The 22,529-nt window shown below is 40.6% G+C and overlaps 1 protein-coding gene across 3 annotated transcripts in view; it reads left to right on the top strand.

Moving 5' to 3' along the window:
• Window positions 1-21,951, top strand: part of RELT (RELT TNF receptor) — a 32,233-nt gene extending 10,282 nt beyond the window's left edge. Inside the window, exons 2-11 of one of the 3 annotated variants that reach the window (XM_072402125.1) lie at window positions 2,226-2,304; window positions 8,006-8,119; window positions 8,762-8,940; window positions 9,616-9,695; window positions 10,487-10,732; window positions 14,049-14,132; window positions 14,876-14,957; window positions 15,448-15,672; window positions 15,932-16,112; window positions 19,761-21,951. In XM_072402125.1, coding sequence (XP_072258226.1) covers window positions 2,263-2,304; window positions 8,006-8,119; window positions 8,762-8,940; window positions 9,616-9,695; window positions 10,487-10,732; window positions 14,049-14,132; window positions 14,876-14,957; window positions 15,448-15,672; window positions 15,932-16,112; window positions 19,761-19,772 — 1,245 coding nt within the window. In that variant the 5' untranslated portion in view covers window positions 2,226-2,262 and the 3' untranslated portion in view covers window positions 19,773-21,951. Of the gene's footprint in view, window positions 1-2,225; window positions 2,305-8,005; window positions 8,120-8,761; window positions 8,941-9,615; window positions 9,696-10,486; window positions 10,733-14,045; window positions 14,133-14,875; window positions 14,958-15,447; window positions 15,673-15,931; window positions 16,113-19,760 lie in introns of all 3 variants that reach the window. The other 2 variants (XM_072402134.1, XM_072402115.1) reach the window with 2 other exon arrangements.
• The last annotated feature ends 578 nt before the right edge of the window (window positions 21,952-22,529 follow it).

Genomic DNA, 22,529 nt, shown 5'->3' with positions numbered 1-22,529 from the left:
CTTCCCAACCGGCTTAAAAAAAATTTCTGGGTTCAACACTGAAACTGTACTATATATCAGAAAAGCGAGTGGTGTTGCAAAGGTGGCAAGCCAGAATTGCGTCCTTTTGGGTAGATAAAGTTTGTTTTGCAGTCATGTATTTATCCTTTTGCTTTACTCAGATAATCTTCATCTATGACTCTAGATTTCCTTTAAAACAAATCTGTCTTTAAATTAAAAACTCAAACCATCCCACCATCTAACCCCTGCTCCGAAGAGCTTACAATCTAGGAGGTATGGGTAGTATCACACACTTCCTACAAATCGGCTTCTGATAATGCTGTCAACTGACTGATCGATATTCCTATCAGTAATCGGTTTATCAGAAATCCCCAAAGCACCTTAAGTGTGTATGAGATTGTCATTCCAATCATTTTTCCCAGATAGAAACTTTTGGAATCTCAATTGAATGTAATAGGCCATTCATACACAACTTTTTTAAATCAATTTACTGACCATGTCTGATCTATACACAAGTAATCAGGACCTAAATATTTGATCTGATGCTGAATTCCTTCAGATCTAATAGATTTTCACTTCGGATCCCCTAAAACAGTCATGTATCCTTTAATTGAGATTAAATATGTAGCAGTTGCAGTTTCTTCCACGCTGGGTTACAGAATAAACACAGTGAAGCGTATCTCATAATAGAATTCTAATTAGATCCTATAAGGCTCCTTTTATAAATAGACCTGAATGTCAAAGTCATGAACCGTCCTCATTGTGACCCTGGAGCTATTGGGCTGTCATGAGTGAGGTGCAGCAAGGAGGGCCGCAAGATCTTCTGATGAGTGTAATGAAACTGCTGACTGCAGTATGATACCGACAGAGGCCTCCCACAGAGGGTTGTCATCACTGGAGAAATAATAACTACAAATAATCTGTCACTTCCGTATGTTGTTCTTTAAAACGTGTCTGACAGGAACTGTGTGGCAATTGTTCAAGAAGATTGTAGATTTGTGGCCAATTAGCTTGTTTTATCTCAATGCTAAAACTTTGGTTGCTGTAGAAAATGTTTCCTGTATGACTACTGGGGAAGATATTTTTTATTTTTAGACTATCTATACACTAAGATTTTCTAAAATGATGTCCTTGGTTGTAATAAAGATATTGTTTGATCTGAATTGAAGGATAGGTTTTCCATGTTGAATTGCGTCTGCACCTGGCAAGGGTGGCATTGATGGAGGTTTCCTCCTATAAATATATTATTATACAGCGCCATCATATTACGCAGTGCTGTACAAAGCTCATAGTCGTGTCACTAACTGTCCCTCAAAGGAGCTCACAATCTAATGTCCCTACCATAGTCATATGTGGTTAATGTAGTCTAAGGTCAATTTTAGGGGGAAGCCAATTAACTTAACTGCATGTTTTTGGGATGTGGGAGGAAACCGGAGTACCCAGAGGAAACCCACGCAGACACGGGGAGAACCTGCAAACTCCATGCAGATAGTGTCCTGGGTGGGATTCTAACCTCGGAAACCACAATGACCTAGCTCTGCAAAGGCTGCAGTGCTAACCCCTGAGCCACCATGCTGCCCTTAAATATATGGTATACGTCCTGGTGCCAACAACTGGAAGCTGGCATTCCACTTGAGCTTTGAAGACCAACTTCAGGCAGATGCAACATTTTTTGATTAAGTTTTTTAGTAACCCTGAATTGCTACATGCAAATATTGCAACCATGTTTGCCGCTGATCTTCATAAAGGTGATGGGGGGGGGGGGGTACTAAAATGGGAGCTTGTTATCCCTGGTTGTGGTTTTACCATTGTGGTTTCCTTTGGAGGATTTCCTTTTTGTTATCTGCTAAAGTGGGGTGAGTTAGAAAAAAAAAAATCAATGGATTATACCACTTTTACACTACCCTTCCTAAGATTTAATATTTGCTTAAATCAACAGATTTATTTTTTTTCCATTCACATAAGGACGGTTATTTACTAGTATAAGTGATCTGCTTGCTAACTTTTTTCTAAATGACATGGCAAGTGGTTATGCACTGATGCTTACCTTGTATATCTCATGAAGGTTGAGAGGAGTCCATTTCAAAGTATAATACCTTTTTCCTAATTCTAGATCTTTCCCTTCTTTAACCTAATATTCTGAGATATGTAACTAGGTCTTTTGTATGGATTTTATGGATATTTGGATGTTGTGTTTTGACAATTCTGTTTTCTTCTTTCTACAGATTTCAATAGACTCAAGACTCTTCCCTAAGACTCATAATGAGGAATTCTTGTCAAGTATTGGCCTCTTGTCTATTACTGGTGAGTAAACTAGTTCTTACCCTGGTACCCCACCATAGTGGGCTGTTTTTGCATCCTCTACTTTATGAACAAACACATAATGTTATGGCCATCAGGTTGGGTTGGTCATGTTTGCCATCCTTCCACCATATCGTGGCTGGTTTACTGATTTGTGCGTAACCTCAAATGGGAAGAATCTTTTTCCCCAAGTCAACAATATCTGGGCAGTTCAGATAGTGATAATATAGTAATACATGAGTGAGATCAGAATGGCACAATAGGATTATCATCCCTCCATTGGTGCTTAATGAATAACATCCTTAGCAGTGTGAAAACATTTGAGATCCAAAGTAGTCTTGCTTTTGTTTTAACTTTTTGTTTGTCGCTGCCCATTGACACTTTTTATTTTTAATACTTAAGTGGCCCTTTTGATTTTTTTATTTCTTCCACCTTTCTTTGTTCATATTTTACTTTAGTCAAAATACTATCGTGGATTACTCATTGTGCTGAACACAGTAAAGTTTTTGCGCATGTGAGTTTAATTCTAATTTAAAGTGCCCAAACTATGCACATCCACATATTTCTATATTCTGAACAAGCTTTGAATGCTCCCCTAAGCTTTCATTGACTTCTGTAGCTGCAGATATTGTGGAGAAATTCATCTTCAAAGTTCACAATGGGGGCATAAATCTTTTTTGTGTTAACATCTGTTGTAACAGTATCTTTACATACTTCTATCCTTCAAATATAAACACATAGCAGATGTTTCTCAGCCTCCTGAAACTCTACTATAGTGTTGATATATTTGAGGGTTAGTTTTTTTACATTACAAGGGGCTAGAGAGGAGAGTGATGTCGTCTTGTTTCAAAGCTTTTAGTCAAGTACATATAAATAACATAATGTCCACAGTGTGGGCACTGGTGTATTTTAAGAAGCATATATTTTCCATCTGTAAGTGTTGATGACTCTTCCTGCTACTTTATATTTGAGTCAAGGACTCTTAATGTCCTCTGGACCTGTGCCATGTGAGTGTTTAGTAAATAGGTAGCTGGGACTTCTCCTCGTTCCTCCCTGTCATGTGTAAACATGCAATAATTTGGGTTGCAATACTTTTACTTAGAGAGGATGTGAAGCCTCATAATCCTCCTACTGCAAACTTTTTATAGCATGAAGTGCAGCGACTTTTGATTTGCATGTTCTTTATTTGGTACTAGTATAAAAATCTTGGACATTCAGCAAACTTGTACACGTGGAGCCTAACCCAACGTTAATTGTCAGTTCTTTGCAGGGCAGCTTACAGCAACTGTACTTGCAGCTAATCCTTTAATTGGTTTGCATGTTCTTTTTGTATTTGTTAACACTTGCTCAATTTTTGCACTTTACTGCTTGAAAATGAATATTAATAAACTGGAATTATATAGCACCAACATCTTACGCAGCGCTGAACATTAAATAGGGGTTGGAAATGACAGACAGGTACAGACAATGACACAGCAGGAGAAGACTCTGCCCCGAAGAGCTTACAATCTAGGAGGTTGGGGGAAGTATCACACGATGAACTTCATATACAAAAACCTCCTGGGACTTTATTATTTACTGAATTATTTTTGTAATTCTGCCATGAATGTTCTTGTTCAGGATCCTTCATTTCTTCTTCTTTCCTGGCATGTATTGTCTTCTTGTCTTATATGTTACATTTTCACGGTTTATAACTTGCCACACCAACACGCATTGAGCAAACCTGGCCCACGGTTCATCCTTATATAATTCCAGTGCAGCTGATGCTGGCACAAGTGAATTTGGACAGGAAAGGATTGAAAGAGGCTGCAGGAAATCGGCAATACAATCATTTAACCTAGGATAAAAAGTTGAACCCATACTGTATAAAGGGCAGAATCATGACAATTGTTTGACACACAGTATACGGAACAAATTCAATTCTAGATCTGCTTCTAGTCATAATTCTGGTCTGCAATTGTAACAGATTGGTGACCTGCTGGATCTGTTTAGCAAAAACTTTAGCTGACTTATTGTTGGCAAGTTCCTTTATCCTTCATTGATGTCTTTTTCAACCCGATTCCAAAGGGCTCTGCACCCGATTCCAAAGGGCCTATTCCTGTATCAGGCAGGTTTGGTTGTGGTTTGTGGCCTGGTATGATATTTTCATTATTCAAACCCCTTTTTAACCAAAGGAACAGCAAAGATCCCTCTGCTTCCTCACATGACCGTATTACAAACATAAGGTAGTAGTCTGGATTTTGTTTTTTTACCCCAGAGGAGCCCTGGAAACTATTTGCAGAACCCCTACTAAAACCATTTTGAGTCATTGGCCAAAATTGACCTCATATTGGTAGCCAATAGAAAGTCCCCATAATACATTGCTTAGAATACCACCCCTACAGCCATCTAATACATTTTGGTTGGCCCTGTAAAGTTGCAGTGGCCCTAGCACTATGCAGGATCCATCACAGGGATGGTCAATCATCAACAGCTCAAGTGACCCTCAACGAACTTTGAAGGAACCCTCAGGGTTCCCCTGGTTGAATATGGCTATTGTAAAGTGTATTCACCCCAAGGTTTAGATTTTTCTTTGGATGAAATATTTACTTTTAATATTCTGCTAAACTAAAATCCGATTGGTTGCTGAGGATAGCAACACAATGCACCATTTTTTGCCCTGTGTGCATTTATTCTTTGCATACCACTAAGTACTTTACCCGTCGGAGTATTAATGGAAATCAATGAGCTGGTTTAGCTGCAGCGGTGATGCTGACAGATGATGTGCAGGGGAACGATGACGTTGCCGAAGCCGCATCGGACAGTCGGAGGACGCACGGCATGAAGGAGAATCGTGTCCTTGAGCCTGCTCTGCAGTCAAGTGCATGTGCGCTGTGATTGAGACTCTTCTTTTTGATGTTCTTTTTTAATAATCACGCACAGGAAACGCTGCATCCACAATGCATATTTTCTGCTGAGCTGGACCACGGTGACCCAGGACAGAGAGTTCTCTTGTGACACTACCTCCTGCATACTGGCAGATATACAAAAGAGAAATTGAAATTAGATTGCCTGATTGGTGCCAATAAAGCCCCAAATTTATGCATGTTGGATTCCAAAAATGTTAGCATTTGCCTTTAGTAACACGCAGAGCTGCTTTGTAGCAAATCAAAGGACATTGCAGGGAATGACTTCTATTTGACCCCTGTCTCTGTACATACAGAACCATCCTATGATGTGCAAGGGGTGGTCGATTTGTGACTTCAGTTCTGAATTCTCATCCGGACCTCTGCATAACCCATATCAAGAATTTTAGGCATTCAGTGAAGGAGGGGGAATCCCTTTTGATGCAATACTGGAGCCTGGGGGTCAAGAGAACATCTGTACAACTAGACCTATCAGGAGGTAAACAATAGTGGCCCCATATAAAACCTCAGCTGCAACTTTCTATGCCATTGAATTAGGGCTACGTACACACAGATCGAAAGAGTTTTGCATGATTCTTTTCAACGACAAAAGACTAAAGGTACATGAACGAGCGCTGTACATCTATCGCCGTTTGGCTCTATGGAAAGGGCAGGGGGAAAAACAGTGGAGCGGCACCCCGCTGCACTTTCTTCCCTTCACTTGTATTACGATCGTTCGTGGATCCGCCAGTACCCATGTCAGATTCCCATCCGATAATAGCCCTGAGGCGACAATCGTACACAAATCATCTGACGTGTGTACATAGCCTGACAAATATGTTATGATGTAGAGCACAGACAAATAACACATAACATAACAAACAGAAGTCATATTTAGAATAACTTGGCCGCTGCTCTTTGTTATGAATTTAAACATAACGAAAATAAAACCGCGTGCTTGACAATTTTTATGATGCAGACTTACAAAAAGCTAAGTATTCTGCAGCAATGACAGATCAAAGATCCTGGAGCCAACAGCCTTTCTGCAGAGTCCTCAGGGTCCCCAGCAATATTTTTTGGACTTTGGGTTGACCATAGACTTTGTCCCAGCGTCTAGGTCTCTTCTGTACAGTGCCACTGGTTCTATAGGGATTTACTTTGCTTGCCTTGAAGTAAGGCCATTGGGTTGGCCACTCTCTGTAGCGCTGTAGGTTATTTAGAGGTTTAATTTGCTTTCCTTAAAATGAGGCTATTGAGTTGGCTTTTCTATTTCAGCTATTGGATTTGGCTACTGACATTGTCCCCAGCCTATAGGTCTAGTCTCTGCCGTACCACACATTCTCCAAGGGGTTTTTGTTTTCTTTAATATGAGGCTGTAGGTGTCTGATTTTAGTATTCATACGTTCACAGTAAATGTGGTCGGACCATTCTAGTACAACTTGGGACTTCGGCAGCAGGAACAGCTGGTACGCGGCTAGTGTCTAGGTAGCTGCTAAATCACCCTTTGCTGGTTCTGTAACTTCATAATGTTTCTGTAATGGAAGCATAACTTATTATAGCAGGCCTGAGGCTAGACCACATTATTCCCCCCCCTCCCATTATAAGAAGGGTTAAGAAGGACTGGATTTGTCTTCACCTGATCGCCTACGTAAACAAAGCAACATTGCGTTACTTCTGTACGTCTGTAGATTTTATGAATGACGAGAAGCACATGTTTGTAATGAGCAAAGCAGCTTGATTCTCCTATCCTGCCAATACAAATCTATGCTGCATTCCCGGGGCCTTGCACAGTCACTTTGTAACCACAATCTGCTCTGTGATGAAGTAATGGATCTCTTGCTGGTTTACTGCAATATCCATGTACCACAAATGTTCTATGATGCACATACAACATCTGTTGATAATGGCCATTAGAGTGACTGGGCAGTAATGTCCATTAGAAAAACTTTGTTTTGGTGTTCTAATCATGGTTCAAGGAGAAACTTAGAACATCCTAAAATGGTCTGCGGGTTGTCAAATCATTCTGTTCTGACAGCTGGGAACCAACATTTTTAAATCACGCACCATGTAGATGTCTCATAATTACAAAGCACTGAGATCTTCCTTTGCACAATGTCAGAATCTGACTGTTCTCAATTGAGTAACGACATCTTGGGCCTGTTGGCTTGGGAGGGATTTCAGCATCTCAATCGCTCCTTTTCTAATTAGGGTTAATCTCTTCAACCAGAAAACATATTTTGTCTCCAAGCAGACAAAAAATATGTATATTTTTGTATAGAAAATATAGATTTCTGTGTGTTTGTTTTTTGTTTACAGGCCATTACAGACCTGCAGTGTTGTACTGTAGGCTGAGCTGTTCCCGTGCAATTGAATGGGAACCATATTGTGCTTCCAGTTGTGTTGCAGAACAGTTCCTGAAAGCACCATGTTAGTTCTGGCCATGGATTTTACTGTAGGCTCCCCTGTTCCCATGCAATTTGGTGGGAACCATATTGTGCTCCCGGTTGTGTTGCAGAACAGTTCCTGGAAGCACCATGCTAGTTCTAGTTTGCTTTTCCTCATCAAACATTAAATGCATTATCAGAAGTTCTAACCCTTCCACACTCCACTATTGTATTCTGGTTATTGCTTCTGTTGGAAATTTGCCTTTTCTTCCTGTTCCAAAAAGAAATAAGATAAAATCTCCTGAATAGGAATACCGATGAGTAAAAAAAAAACCCCAATGGGCTCATTCCCCTCTCTAGCTAGGATTTTGGTTGGACTTGGGCTTTGTCACATACTAGCAGTAAATAATAAAAGAATCATTTTATATTTTGCAGGTTCAAGTCTGGAAAGGACTTTGCCAGGAGCACTGCGGCAAGACGGAATACTTGGATGACAGTGGTCACTGTATGCCCTGCACAAAGTGTCCTCCCGGGAAGGAGCCAGATGGGGTAATAACTTCTCTCCTTATACCTCCTTATAGCACAGTGGACAAAGCTTGTCCAACCCGTCTGTTACTTTTCTGGGCGTCTTGAGGTTGCATTTATGCATAAAGTAAAATTTTATAATAAGGATGCCACAACTGACATCTAGAATTGAATTGGTCCTGTTATTAAAATTTACACTACATCAAATAGTGAATAGAGTCCCTATAACCAAGTACATCTTTGCCATTTCTTGAGTCCCTTATTACCTGAAGCCAGCCAAGCCAGTGTGGATTACATGATCTCAGGTCAGAACATTGTAAGGGTTCATTGAAGACTGCACGCTCTTGTTGTCAGTCTGGTAGACGTGCAATTAATTTTAAATATTTGCAGCATTGCATTATTTCTTTAATGACCGGCTTGCTAGAAGGAGAGCCTATCATAGATGTAAGTACTTGTTATCAACCACCTTCTGAAAATGCCAGCTGCTTGGCTGTCATGAATCAGTTTTTTAATACTGAAGCTATTGACCCTGAACTCTAGTTGTGAGTTAGAGTATTTTTTTTTCTCCCCCCATCTCCTTTTAAATGTAAAAACGCTGGCATGTGGTTTTGTTTGTCTTCCTGGACTCCTAGCATCAAATATCCCTTGTTATTTTGAACTCTGCAGGCATGTGGCTTTGGCGCTGGCTTCACGGTTGGATGCAGGCCCTGCGCCCCTGGAATGTTCTCCAGTCTTCATGGATTGACCCCCTGCAGTATGCACACCAAGTGCGACAGGAAAAAAAGGGTACAGCTGAAAGCTGGGACATCGAAAGCAGATGCTGTGTGTGGAGACTGCATACCCAGGTGTGTGGCAAGAACCATTCTATGGTCAGAGCCGGTCCCATGTGGTTTGAGGCTTATATTAAAAAAAACAATATAATCACCGTACCTCTAATTGCCGGGAAAATATTTAGTAATGCAATTCTTGGCTATCCCACGTTATCCTTTCATAGATCAACATAAAGCTGAGCTGCAGATGCATATAAAATGCAAACGAATGTAGCTCTGTATACATGAATACTCCATTAAATGTATTATTCTAAAGCAAGCAGTTCAAGTAGCTGAAATGTCAGCCGTTATCTGCTTCTTGCAATCCCTGTACAGCAGAGAAAGAGATGAAAATGAATTAAGTTGACTTATACTAAAAGTGCAATTTGGCACTTTAAGTCTTTAATTAAAAAAATGAGTAATTGGCCTAATGTGAAGGTTATCAATTAGATTTGATACTTTAAAATCTTTTTCTTATATATTGTGTGAAAATTTGTACATGGGAGCAGCCATTTTTGCTCTTTACATATGCAAAGTGTGCTTTCTGATTTGTAGTGCTGCAGTGATTGGGATTTGCTGTTCCCCTCTCGTTTGTCGGTCTGCTCATACACATTGCAAGCAGCTCTTCTGACATCACATTAAGCCACTGAAAGTTGTTGCTAAAATATGTAAATAAGCATTAAATTTTTTTTTTTCTTTGTCTAATTTCAGGCATTTCCCATTAGTAGCCAAAAGTACCAACGTCTGTGTGCCCTGCTGGTTGGCTCCTCCAGACACTGTGGGATGTGAAGGTGAGCATTTTTTTTTTTTACTTGTAGTGTACATGGAGGTGAGTTGTGGCAATTAACATGAAGTGTCATTTGTGAAAGACCAAGCTTCCAATTGATTGCACCTTTCCTTGGTTCCTTAAAGTGGTGTTCATGGTGGGCACAATTATTGCCATGCGTTATTTTGCAGCCATGGATTGAACATTCCCTCCAGCATGGCATAGGGGATTCTGTTGGCAAGATCTTTCTGGTAGAGTATCCAGGACATATTCTATACTATGCTGTGTCCTGTGCTGTGTTTTAAACCATGTTATCATGGCATCAATTAGGGCTACAGAACCCCAGGAGGGGTTTTAGCACCAATACAACTCCTGTCTTAGGGTGAAAATGCTGCTCCTCTATGGATACAGTGCAGTGATTGCACGTAGTAATCATAGGATAGAAATTGTGGTACTGGCAGAATCGCCATTTTTTTTTTAAATACAGAAAAGCTTGACCAAAAAAAAAGAAACTAATGCAGCCCCTACAGAAAGGGTTGGCAGGCTGCAAAGTGTAATATTCGGTATAAATTGTTTGGTTTAGATATTTAAAATCTGTTGGGACTGAAGGGGCTGCTTCTTGTCACTTTGTAGAGAACAAAAACTGATGAATGTATAGAAGCTCCTCTGTTACTATCTCTGTGCAGAAAACCATTTGTAATAGAATTGTCCACTCATTTTATAACTGGTCAAGCATCTTCTAACTTTTCCTCAAGTACAGGGTTCCTGAAATATTTTCCTGTATTAATGACCACTTATTTCTTTTTCTTTCTGCAGGGGAGAGAACGCTGCGCCCTCGAGCTCCGAGGACGCTAGAGGCTGCCAGTAAGGCCGATAAAGCTCACAACAGCACCCATAAAGGTGTGCCGGAGGATTCTCGGACTCAGTATGCCGTGCTGGCAATAGTGCCGGTCTTCTGTATGATGGGTCTGACTGGTATTTTTCTGTGTAACCTGCTGAAGAAAAAAGGCTACCGCTGCACCTCCCATAAGCCAGACGAGGAGGCCTCTCCTGAGAAAGATGGTGAGTTTGCCCGTAGGCTTCCCTTTCACTTGTCCATGAAAACTCCTCCATAGTTTTATTACATGTTGATCTGCCAAGTGTTTGAGGTGAATGAAATCTGATTCTGCAACCCCAGAACTGATATGATTTGTCTTAACCCCCTATAACTGCTGATTGCTGGCTGACCACTTAAGCTACATACACACGTCCAACGGTTCTCGCCCGATAAGCGGCTTAGGGCCGATATCAGGTGAGAATCTGGTGTGTGTATAGCGTCCATCGTCCGAACGACCGTCCTGACGGATCCATGGACGACTAACCATCTTAATGCATGGGAGGGCGCACAGCAGGGTGCCGCTCCGTTGTTCCCCCCCCTCCCCTCTGCATAGAGCAGAACGGTGCTGTATCTACAACAGTCGTTCATGCATTGTGCAGTGCTATATCGTGAAAGATCCTTTCCAACGGCTATTATTGCACGTGTGTATGTGGCTTAAGTCTGCTAAGAAATGAAAAAGATAAGGAATCTTCTGGCAGACATGCAAGCAATAAAACTATTGCAGGGAAGACTCAGAAAAGCAAACTGCTGTGTTAATGCCAGTGAGAGATTTCATCATATATGTCCAGTCCTAATTGTTAGGACCAGGGCCCTCCCTGGAGCATGCCAGTAAACTAAACAGTGCAAAACTCAGCCTGTGACATTGCTGAGGCCATTCCTGTGTTCTTCTTGCAGGCCTGCTTCATGCTTTTTTTTTTTAAAGCAGAACTAAATGTATAAAGTAAAATATTGTGACCTTGCATATCCAAATATATAAAAAGCGCATTTTTTTAAAATGACCGCCACCTGTATATACAAAGTGGCGAGGGGGAGGTGATTGATTGCATTGAATGGAGTCTGTAGTTGCCTCTAAACTGAAGATCCTTTGTGTTCCCTGTCTTCTCTGCCTTTTATCCTGTAACACAATACAGACCTCACCCAACAGGTCACTCAGAAACCGGCTTTTCATTAAAGTATGTGCTTGAGCTCTAATTCCTGGTCATTTACTCCCGGATCCTGCAGAGATGACTTTTTGGTATTCACAGGCTTTGTCTCTCTGCACAGAATCCACTTGTGACAGGTTCACTTTAGGTTTATGCATTGTGTCTGGGTACATGGCTGACGTCAAACTGGGAACGTGGTATGAAACCAAACACAAGATGAGAATTCCTCAGAGATTCTGCAGATCTCTGAAGACCTAGAACCTGTTCTAATGAATCGTCCGATGCTAATCATTCACACAGATACTTCTCTATTCTGTGAGATGTCATCACTTTGTTAAAAGACTTATTGTACTATTTACAGGACAAGACTTATTCCCAGCTTCATCTTAGATTGTGATTTGGTTTGCTGCAATAAACTTTTAATGAATCCACCTTACACCAGCAAATATTGTTAGGTTTAATACATAGATCTGCTAGAAAACCTTTATTAAAATCCATATCCGGTGCTTGGTGCTGAATGGTCCAAATGAAATCATGAAAAGTATTTCTCCCAAGAAGCTGGTAGAACATACCCATAAGAATGGGGACGGGATATAGAATAGAAAAAAGCTACCGGAAAGTGGTGTCACTTTTTACACTTATTTTCAGTCTATATTTCATGCAGATAATACTTGGCAGTCCTGCCATGAAGGTCCATGTTCAGATATTTACTGGTACAGCGCAACACATGTTTTCTGTTTGCCTACACCAAGGGACAGGGTTCCAAGTGGCCATGCTTACAGAGATTGCACAGACATGTTCCACCTTTGTCATGATTTAAAAGCTTACCAGATCAATGATGTGACGCCAACGTTAAAACGAGCACATATAGATAGAAAGTGGCTAAAGGATATCAGCAGCACTAAGATGACCGTATGTAAAAATAGGATTATATGTAGCCGTGCCGTGCAAGATGCTTTGAGGAAGAAAAGCTAATCTACAATAACTGCTAATGGCAATGCATGACATATTGCTCCTGGAGCCACATATTACCTCCGCAATCACAGCAATGTGGTCACGCTGTCACTCGGTCCCCTTCATTAACATGGCTACTGTAAGCCGCCAGAGCTGCAAATCTATTGTTGCTATAGGAATTGAGTGGTTTCTGTCTCTTGGACTAGGAGTTACAAATCTCTGTGGACAATTTATGTCTGAAATCCCCAGACATATCTAACAAATCATAAATTGTCGGCACACAAGCGGCTGTCCCTCCTAGGTTGGGCGATGGTCCCTGCACAGCTGATTTCCTAATTTAAAACTGTGGGTATTTTTTTCATTCATTTGTAGGCGTGTCAGATGAGTTTAATATAGTTTTGTAAAATGAGAAGACTGTAGATTCGTGCCTTTTGATTCACTGCAATTGAATGAATGGAGTTTGTTGGGGGAAGTGATAAAGTTTTGCTTCCCTGCCCAGTCCTACACAATGCAGGAATGTTGTTTTTTTGCTTTAGCAGACTGCAAATTTGTTAGAGATAGAATCGACAGGTAAAATAAAAAAAGGGGGTGAAAGAATAAAGGAATGCAGCTACCACATGTAACAAATGAACGTGCAATATATTAGTTTGCTCTTCTCTTAAACATTACATTAACAAAAGTTTCCGGCCTTTGCAGCGCTAAGGTCCTAGGTCCTAGGTTCGAATCCCAGCCTGGACTCTTATCTGCATGGGGCTTACAGGTTCTTCCGGTGTCTGTGTGGGTTTCCTCCTGGTACTGCGGTTTCCTCACACATCCTAAAAACATACAGTTAGGTTATTTGGCTTTCCCCTAAATTGACCTTAGACTTTATTAATGACATATGACCATGGTAGGGACATTAAATTGTGAGCTCCTTTGAGGGACAGTTAGTGACACGACTATGGACTTTGTACAGTGCTGCATAATATGATGGCGCTATATAAATACTGTGTAATAATAATAAAAGATTTGGGGCCCATTTATGCTATGCTGCACAGTGGTAACACAACATGCTTTAAATGGGCTTCGGTGCTGCAAAAATTGTATGTGTATAAAATGTATTAAAAATCTTTTCAGCTCTGTACACGGCAGTCTACTGATGTTTAACCATTCGCCATTTGTGATCTTCAGTCATAATCACTTAACACTTCATTTAGGACTTGGTGACCTTAAGAAACATGTATGCACAGCCACTAGTGACTCTTAAATGATCATTTGTTCTACTTGCAAAAAAAAAAGACATTTACGGAATAAAATGCATTTTCTTTTTAATAGGTTACAACCTATGTCAGTGCAATATATTTAAAAAGATCCTATTTGGGTAATACTTGGTAATATTGCATTTCCCCTGTTTATATATCAGCAGGTATTAACCCCTCCACTATGTTAGAGGAGAATGGCAATGAGGACACCATCGGCGTTCTGGTGCGGCTTATTACAGAGAAGAAAGGTAAGCGGGGCTCATATTTTCTAAATGTGGCTTTAATCTGTACCATACTGTACATTTTTACATTTATGTTTTATGGATCAAGTAACCCACGATTCCGCTCCTCATTTACTTTGGCAGCTACATAAGTTTAGACAGGGAGGTAAGGTGAAGGGTGGAAGTAAAAAGTGGGTCAGCACACAGTAATTAGACACTTCCAGAAGAAGAGAGGGCCATGTTGTTCAAGGGGGAAGAGGGCTTTGCAAGGAATTAACTATTTCTAAAGTCAAATCTATTTTCTTGCATGTTCAGAGATGAATTGCAAGTAAGTGATTTGTATAAATTAGAAAATGCTGCGAATAAGAATTTAACCTAATTTTTTCTTTTCTTTTCTTTTTTTTTTCTTTTTTTTTTTCAACTTGCATTGTGTTAAAGTTGGCTTTTTCCTATATTAAACGTGTCTACAACATTGCTATCAACGTGGTAATATGGTTTGAAATTTGAGTTTTTTTCTAAAGCCCCAACTCCTTTACCCTTCTTTTCGTCCTGGTAATCATTGTCACTAGGACTGAAATCAAGGAAAACTTTTGCAGTGGACACTTGTGTTGGCAATTTAAGAGATTTTTCTTTTACTTTTATATTTTCTATGAAAGCGCCATTACATTTTACTGACATGACCTGTAAGCGGCTATCCATTATAAATTTACAATGGGTTTAATATACTGGAGCTCTTCTGAAATTAGAAATTTTCTGCTTCCTTACCTTAGAAAATGCTGTTGCTTTAGAAGAACTACTGAAGGATTATCAGAGCAAGCAGATCTCCACCATAGGAAGCAAGTCACCTCAAAAGTAAGATATGGTGTACAAATCCGCACATTTTGTTTTTAATTGTTGGCGCTGCTGGGCACTTGTGGTAGGAGGGTGATCCCAGCTAAGTGTGGGCACAAATTGTGATTTTCCAAAAACATGCAGTTAGGTTAATTGGCTTCCCCCAAAAATGACTACATTAATGACATATGACTGAGGTAGGGACATTATATTGTGAGCTCCTTTGGACTATGTACAGCGCTGCGTAATATGATGGCGCTATATAAATACTGTGTAATAATATTAATTTCTGTACAGTGCAGTAAAATGTCTTTATGAATCTTGGTGGAACTAAAATACCACTGTTAGCCATGATGATAAAACTTATTATAAATAGCAGTTATGTGTACGTAGCTGGCCCTGACCTGAATCTTTACGCTGCGCTTATTACATGTAAAGGGCTGTCAGAATTTTGAAAAGCCAATGGGGCGTAACTGAAAAGGGATTTCCCAATTTTCCATTTTCTCTTTAGCAGATTGCACCTCCTTCCTCAGATGCCAAATATCTGCAAGCACCAGCATCATCTGCACACAGTCCAGGGCCTGGCATCTCGCTCCGGCATCTGCTGCACCCGCTGCAGCCAGAAGAAGTGGCCTAATGTTCTTGCTCCATCGCAGTCTGCTAACAATATAAAATCCAGCAGAAATGGGTTCAAGACCTCCAGATCTGGGGAAATCACCATCCTGTCTGTGGGCAGGTTAGTGTATTTTAAGCCCTAAATATTAGAGGGTCAGTCTAGATGAAATGATAGGATTGCTTGTCCTGGCATATTATATCTTAAGGGTACTGCAGTGTTGAGATTTCCATTCCGTGTATGTTGGGGTATGGGCTTTTCAATGACTCTGAAAGACCAGAATGAAAGGGGCACTCCAGATTATTAAATTATTCAAAAATCACAATAATTATCAGAAAACTTATGTACTTCAGATTTTGATAACTCTGCATATGTTTTCCAGATTCCGCGTGGCTCGTATTCCAGAACAGAAGACAAACCCCCAAGAGGTGAAATCTATTTCTGACGTTGAAGGTGGAAATGGTCAAGATGTACCCAACAGTGAACCTTCTGAACAAAGGGTGCTGTTATCCAACACCGTGAGGGCCAAAAATCACAGTCTAGAAGATACCAGCAAGCTGGAGGTAATGCATGCGATATTCTCTCATTGCTTAAAGCTGGCTATAGATGTTAGGAACTTTACAAAAGGATGAAATGTAACAGAGCATAAAACCCAATCACCAAAAATAAATATCAAATTTAAATTTTATCATTTTGATTTTGCAGCCGTACATAATACTACCATGAAGGTTCTTGTTCAGGCATGGTTATAGGCTGACAAAATTCTGTCCCTGTTTGCCCATCATTCACCCTTCCACCGGAGCTTCTTATAGACTACAAACCTTTGTTTCAGCACACATTACATATGATCTCCTGTTGTCCCCATCAGAAAACCTATCCTTAGCAGTGTTCAACATAAAATCTTTTTAGGCTGCCTGGAAAGAAATTGTAGGCAGATGGCAGTCCCTGTATTGTGACCCAAAAACAGCCGGGTGGTTACTAAAAACTGCGCCCAGCTAAAAGGGGCCGGGGAGAACACTGCTTAGAAATACCATGTGGCCATTGCTGCCTGGGATCCGCATCAGTCAGATGTGACAAAGGATGAAAGACGTGAAAACCTTTTATTTAAAAGAAGAAGAAAAGATAAATGCACAGTGCTTTCATAAAGTTTTGTTCACACCTAGTTTTATCATTCCAATTCTGACCCCATTTAGCTTCCAAATATCACTATCTTAAAGTCTTTTCGTCCCTTTCCGTTCACTGCTGTACTTTCTGTCCCCTCGGCCCTCGCTAATGAGCTCCCTTGGGGATTTTGTCAGCAGTCACTTCCCTCCTCAGAGGGCCAGCGGGATGAAGCTTGTAATTGGCAATGATTTTGGTATTTTTATTTAACACTTGCTATACAACACCATCTGTAGTTTTTTGGATCACCCTTACTAAACACAGTCATCCACAATGTTGTGGGATATGGGCAGGGGTACAAGAGCCCCAGATCAAGCTGCAGTTGCTGCTTGAACATCGAATACTTTTTGATTTGAGGTCTTCTGACCCAATACACTGACAAGTCAGAAATCGGAACCTCGTGCCAAATGGATAAAAGAAGCTTTCAGGCCTCAGTGCAGTGATGTAATTGATTAAATCTCTCTGATAAAATAACTAACACTAAGCTGATCACATGTCTGCCAGCAAAGTGTAACCAAGCCCAAAAACTTCATTGTGACATATGTGCCGTACAGGAAAATGTGTCATTGACGGGAGGGAAGTCTGAGCTTGTGTAGGTGGCTCTGTCACAAGAGACCTCATTGTCCAAATGATTTCAGCTGAATATGGCCCAGCTCAGCGGAAAATGTACATTGTGGATTCAGCTTTTCCTATGCACTCTGCAGAATTAATAAACGGGACATCAGAGAGGACAATAGTGCTGTACATGCATGTGACTGGAGACCCAAGGACACGGATCTCCTTTGCATTGCATGTTCCCTAATGGCTGCAGCAATGTCCTCCCCTTTTTTTTTTCCTGTGCACATCATCTATCCTTACTGCAGCTCATTGATTTCTATTTATATTCTGGTTCAGTTCCTTTCAGATATATAGAGGATAAAATGCATACAGGGTGTGTGTATATTCCTGCAGTCTTGGGCTTCCAATCTGATTTCATTTTTATAAGTTGCACTTTATTTTACAAGCTATCCTTGAGCTCCAGTCTTGATGTCCTCTACAGACAAAAGGAAGCATTCTCTCAGTCTCTCCTCCCTTTTGACACAGATCAGCCCCAGTTGCAGCCTTTCAATTTGGGATATATTGCAAACCTATATGAACTGCACCTGCGTCAGCGTTTACATGATTTGTAATGCTCATGTGTCTAAGCAATCATCTCAGTATACGGTGGAGATGGTGACCCCTGGATGACATCTGAACAAAGATGGCTCTGTTCCTCTAAGCTGAACCCTTCAAAGCCATGTCATGGGGAATATTTTGATCCCTCTGAATGTCCTATGCACCAGATATGTATGTGGTCTAGAAGTGTCCCTTGTCGGCACCACCTAAGTAGGTAAAAACAATACAGAAAACTTGTAATTTTAAAAATCTTTAGATCCTCTTCATACTTAACTGCCATACTCTAACCCAGGGATTCCTAGAGCAATGATTACTTTGTACCTCTCAGGTCAGTTTAAGTGACACCCATGATATTTGTGGTTGTCTGTAAGGAAGATATTCTATCCACTGACCGGCAATGTCATTCTTCCCACTGACCGCCATGTTAATATACTGTGAGCTGTGGATATAGTATTTATAGTAGGTGGTTCCCTGAAGTCTGAAAGTTATTTATTGGCATTGCATGCCAATAAAACCTTCACCACAGCTAATATATCAGTTGGGTGCGTGTGGGGCTAAAGGGGGGGGGGGGGGTGTTAATTATTTCCTCACTTGTCTCCAGAATTATTTTTGAAGATTTATAAAAGTACATATAGGAAATACAACATGGAGACTACCAATAATAGCAAGGGAAATCCCAGTGGCAGCTGCTTGGCTGTCATACCAATGTAATTGCTTAAGTGCTTTTGGAGTTGCTCATCAAGAACAAGCGTGCAGCTCGAACTGCAGTGAAATCTGTATTTGTGATCTGCATTCATTCCCAGCTCGTTATTGATCGCAGCCATGTTCAGGCATGCAGCAAACATAGGAGAGAGGTCCTCAGCCATTGGTACAAAGTTCCTTTAGGTTGTTAGTTTTAACACTACTTTAAACAGCAATTTTTAAATCTAATAAAAAAATAGTATAGCGCACTAGAACAGAAAATTCAGGTAAGTTAATAGGTTTCTCTCTGGTGACGTGTTTCAGCAAAGTCCGGAAATAATGAGTCACAATTTAGGAAAAGGGCCTTGAGGTCAGAATAATTAGGAATTGCTCAGACCGGTTTTATGGAGTAGAAAATTGCCTTGATTGCCAAATAGAAAGTTTTACTTTAATTGATGGTGTCATATACGTCCCTTACCTACAACTAAGGGAAATCCTTATTTATTAAAGATAGTTATCCTTTATAAATGTATCGAAAATCAATGAGGGCAAAATGGTTTCTGATTTAATGCTAGAGAAGTTCTGCTGTCTGTGGAAGAATAACAATGAGAATTAAAAGCTCAGATGAATCTTATTTTATGGTTTTGTATTAAATTAGTGGTGGAACGTCTATCTGGTTTTTCTTGTTGCCTGTGACCCCCTTTTTGTGAAATAAAGCAGAGCTGTTTCTTACACATTGGAGTACATTTTTTGCCTTTCCTTTGCTTATCCCCTCGTCTTCAGATAGAGGGGTTAAAGCAGGGGTGTCAAACTCAAATACAAAGTCACGGGCCCAACTTGAAACTGAGATAGCACCGCTACTACAATTCCCTGCGTCTATAGAGTGAAGCTGCTACTGAAAATCCCGGCATTACTTCTGTTTATAAAACAGTCCAATGCGGGGCCACACATAGGCAGAGAGGCCACTGGTCTATAGACGCGAGTGATGCCAGGAATTGTAGTAGCCGTGCAATTTCAATGCAGCGTCGGGCCAGCTGCAATTCCTATTTAGGATTCCTTTAGGGGCACAAAAAAAGGATGTTGCGGGTCAAATTTGGCCAGAGTTTGACACCCCTGGGTAAAGGGTGCCAAAAAATGTCCACCAAATACCATGATTCCTTGAGACGTCAATAGACGCCATGATCCTAAACCTTTCTTCTCCTATTTATCTCTAGGATGTCATCTGACTCCGCCCAGCTTGCGTGAACAGCCATTCACCCGCACAGACCCCATTGCAGTGGGAAGTTCCTCCTGCCAATCCGGAGAGGTCTCATTCGGACGCACATTGGTGGAGTATATGGCGCAGACCTGTCTACAGCACCACATTGCACCGCATTTTAAATTTCCTATCCTATAAGGACAATGCTGAAGAATTTTTCATCCTGCCTAAGGTGCGGTTCAGGGATTTCTGCAAGTCCGGCAGAGCGGGAGAGGACTTTCTTGGGGGACGCTGTTATTTTTTTCCATGATCCATCGAAGAAAGGAGTCTATTTTTACTAATTGCAGGGAAGGTGGTACGGACCTTTTATTGCAGCGAAATGAATGTGATACAAAGATCTCATGATGATCACCAGAGCCGGTGGGAAAAGTTTATTGTGATGACTTGACCTCCATGTTGAAATGGAAGGATGTGTAAACGCTCCATCTTTACATTAATGTGTTGCTGCTATTATGTTTTTATTTCATTTCACATTGTTCTAACGCTAACACAATGGACGCTGGTTACGTCTGTACATATTACAAGGAGGAGTTTTGGCACTGGAATGCATATTCCACTATAAAAAGAGCATAGCAGAGCATGCTGGGAAGTATACCATGTCGGCATTGTTGGTCATGCACCTGAATTCCCAGCATCCTTTGCTGCTGGCATGGCTTGGTGTAGGTTGACGAGGCAGCTGGGACTGGCTTTACGTCTCTTGGGAAATGTACCATGGTGGCCCACGCTTTCGTGTCTGCATTAGGTATGATTCATTTTATGCTTTCATAATGCAGTGGGAACATGAAGGATGTAGTGCATTCTAGCAAACATTGGTCCTCATACTCCATAAATGAATGTTGCTACACTTTATCTTAGATGGTCAATAATTGACACCCAAAATATTCAGGTCTTCATGACCCTACCTGATTCCACTGCCCGTGATCATTGACCTTTCTTTAATGGCGACTGGTCAACTGGTCTTGTTACCAGCCCCTGACTTTGTAATGTCGGGGCTGTAAACACTACAGAACCTCGATAGAATAACTTACCAGTGAATAGAAGTGGGCAGTGCTAGAACTGCCTTACCACAATGTGGTGCTTGAGATGGGAGGCTGCTTTTCAATGCAAGTTAAAGTGAAGGTTCCTATGCACAGGGTCTCTTTATGCCCTCCTTACATTACCAGTGCTGCTATGCAATAGTCCACCATATCTGTCATTTGGTGACCGTTTCCCCTGGGACAGTGCATGGGTTGAACAGCCAATCACTAGGCCTGAGTACTGTCACGTGACTGTGGGAATGATGCCCACAGAAGCTATAATTTTGGTGCTGAGGAAGGGGGAGTAAGGGATCACTAATAAGGAGAGTATAGGGAGTCGGCGACCCCTTGCAGGGATGGGGCCAATTTTCCCTACAGGTGCATGGGGACAGTAAGGAAGGAAATGGGCTCTCTACAGCAGAAAACTAATATTTTTTTCCAAATCGCAAATACGCAAGCATTTTAAATGCAAACTCCCAATGCAAAGTGCACCAGGGTTTTAAGATGAAGGTCCAGTTACTAGATCTAGTTCTTCCATGAGATACTTATAAAGTGAGCCCAAATCTGAGCTGCAGGTTTGCCAATGCCAGTTCATCATGGAGAATAGCCTGGCAGTACCCCAAACAGAAGGTCAGCTGTCCACAATAGGATTCCAGTGCCATTAATCTTCTCCGTCATATTTTTTTTTTTTTTTCCTTTTTTTGTTTTATGGGAATAAGGTTTTATTTTAAAATGTGGACGTAGGGATGGTTCTTTAGGAAAAAAAAATAAAATTATTTTATTAGTGCAACAAAGCAGTTTTTTTTAAAAACATTTATTTATAAAATAATTTAATTTTTCATGTAAAGTTGGCTTTGATTTTTCTTAGATGTCAATAAATTAAATTTTAAAGATATTGAAAATGCATAATTCAATGGAGTGAACCAGTTCTCTGAATGCCATGCCTGCAGCCATGTTGTACCTGAAGCAGTTTATTGCAATTGGGCTCGCTGAGCAGAGGATCACAGGGCATCTATTGCGGTGATGCCATGGATTTTATTCTGTGAGTAAAGCTCCATAACTGATGCCTTCTGTGGATGAGTACAGTACTGTTACAGTGAATCTTGTGTAGCAATAAAAAGATAAATAGAACCATGAGTATCACTTTTTTTTTTCCCAGCCGGAGTCTCAATCACAGTTGTTATCCAGTCCTCCCATAGATCATATGTACTAAGTACTTCTGTAACAAAGGGAAAGAAAATGGGCATGAAAGATGTCTAAAGATGACAATAGTCGTCAAAAACCAGGGTACTTGGTAATCGGCTTTCATTAACCAATCTTTTCCGATACACCTCTTTCTCTGCAATACAAGCATGCACATGTGTTTGGGAATATGGCTATTGCTTGGATTTGATAGACCCTAGAATTGTATGGCTAGAACAAGAATTGGCAATATCACTGGGAGCTAATGCTATTTTAAAGCTAAACTCTGGGCAAAGGTTTTATGATTTAATACATTTAAATTAAGCTTTAGCCACTGAAAAAGTCTTGGCATCCTGCATATGAGTTCTATGTCCCTTATTTCCCGTGTGTAAGACTTATCACCTAAACCTCCTGGGCAGTTAATTTCTGTCCGGATTGATTTGTCTAAAAGAGGTTCATTGTCTTTCATGAAAATTTATTTTACAGTTTAATATAATAGTACGAGTATATTAAAGTTTGAAACTCAA

Source organism: Pyxicephalus adspersus, chromosome 1 (genome assembly GCF_032062135.1).
Source record: "Pyxicephalus adspersus chromosome 1, UCB_Pads_2.0, whole genome shotgun sequence".
NCBI lineage: Eukaryota > Metazoa > Chordata > Amphibia > Anura > Pyxicephalidae > Pyxicephalus > Pyxicephalus adspersus.
The sequence above is the reverse complement of the archived record's forward strand: the minus strand, read 5'-3'. Positions and strand labels throughout refer to the sequence as shown.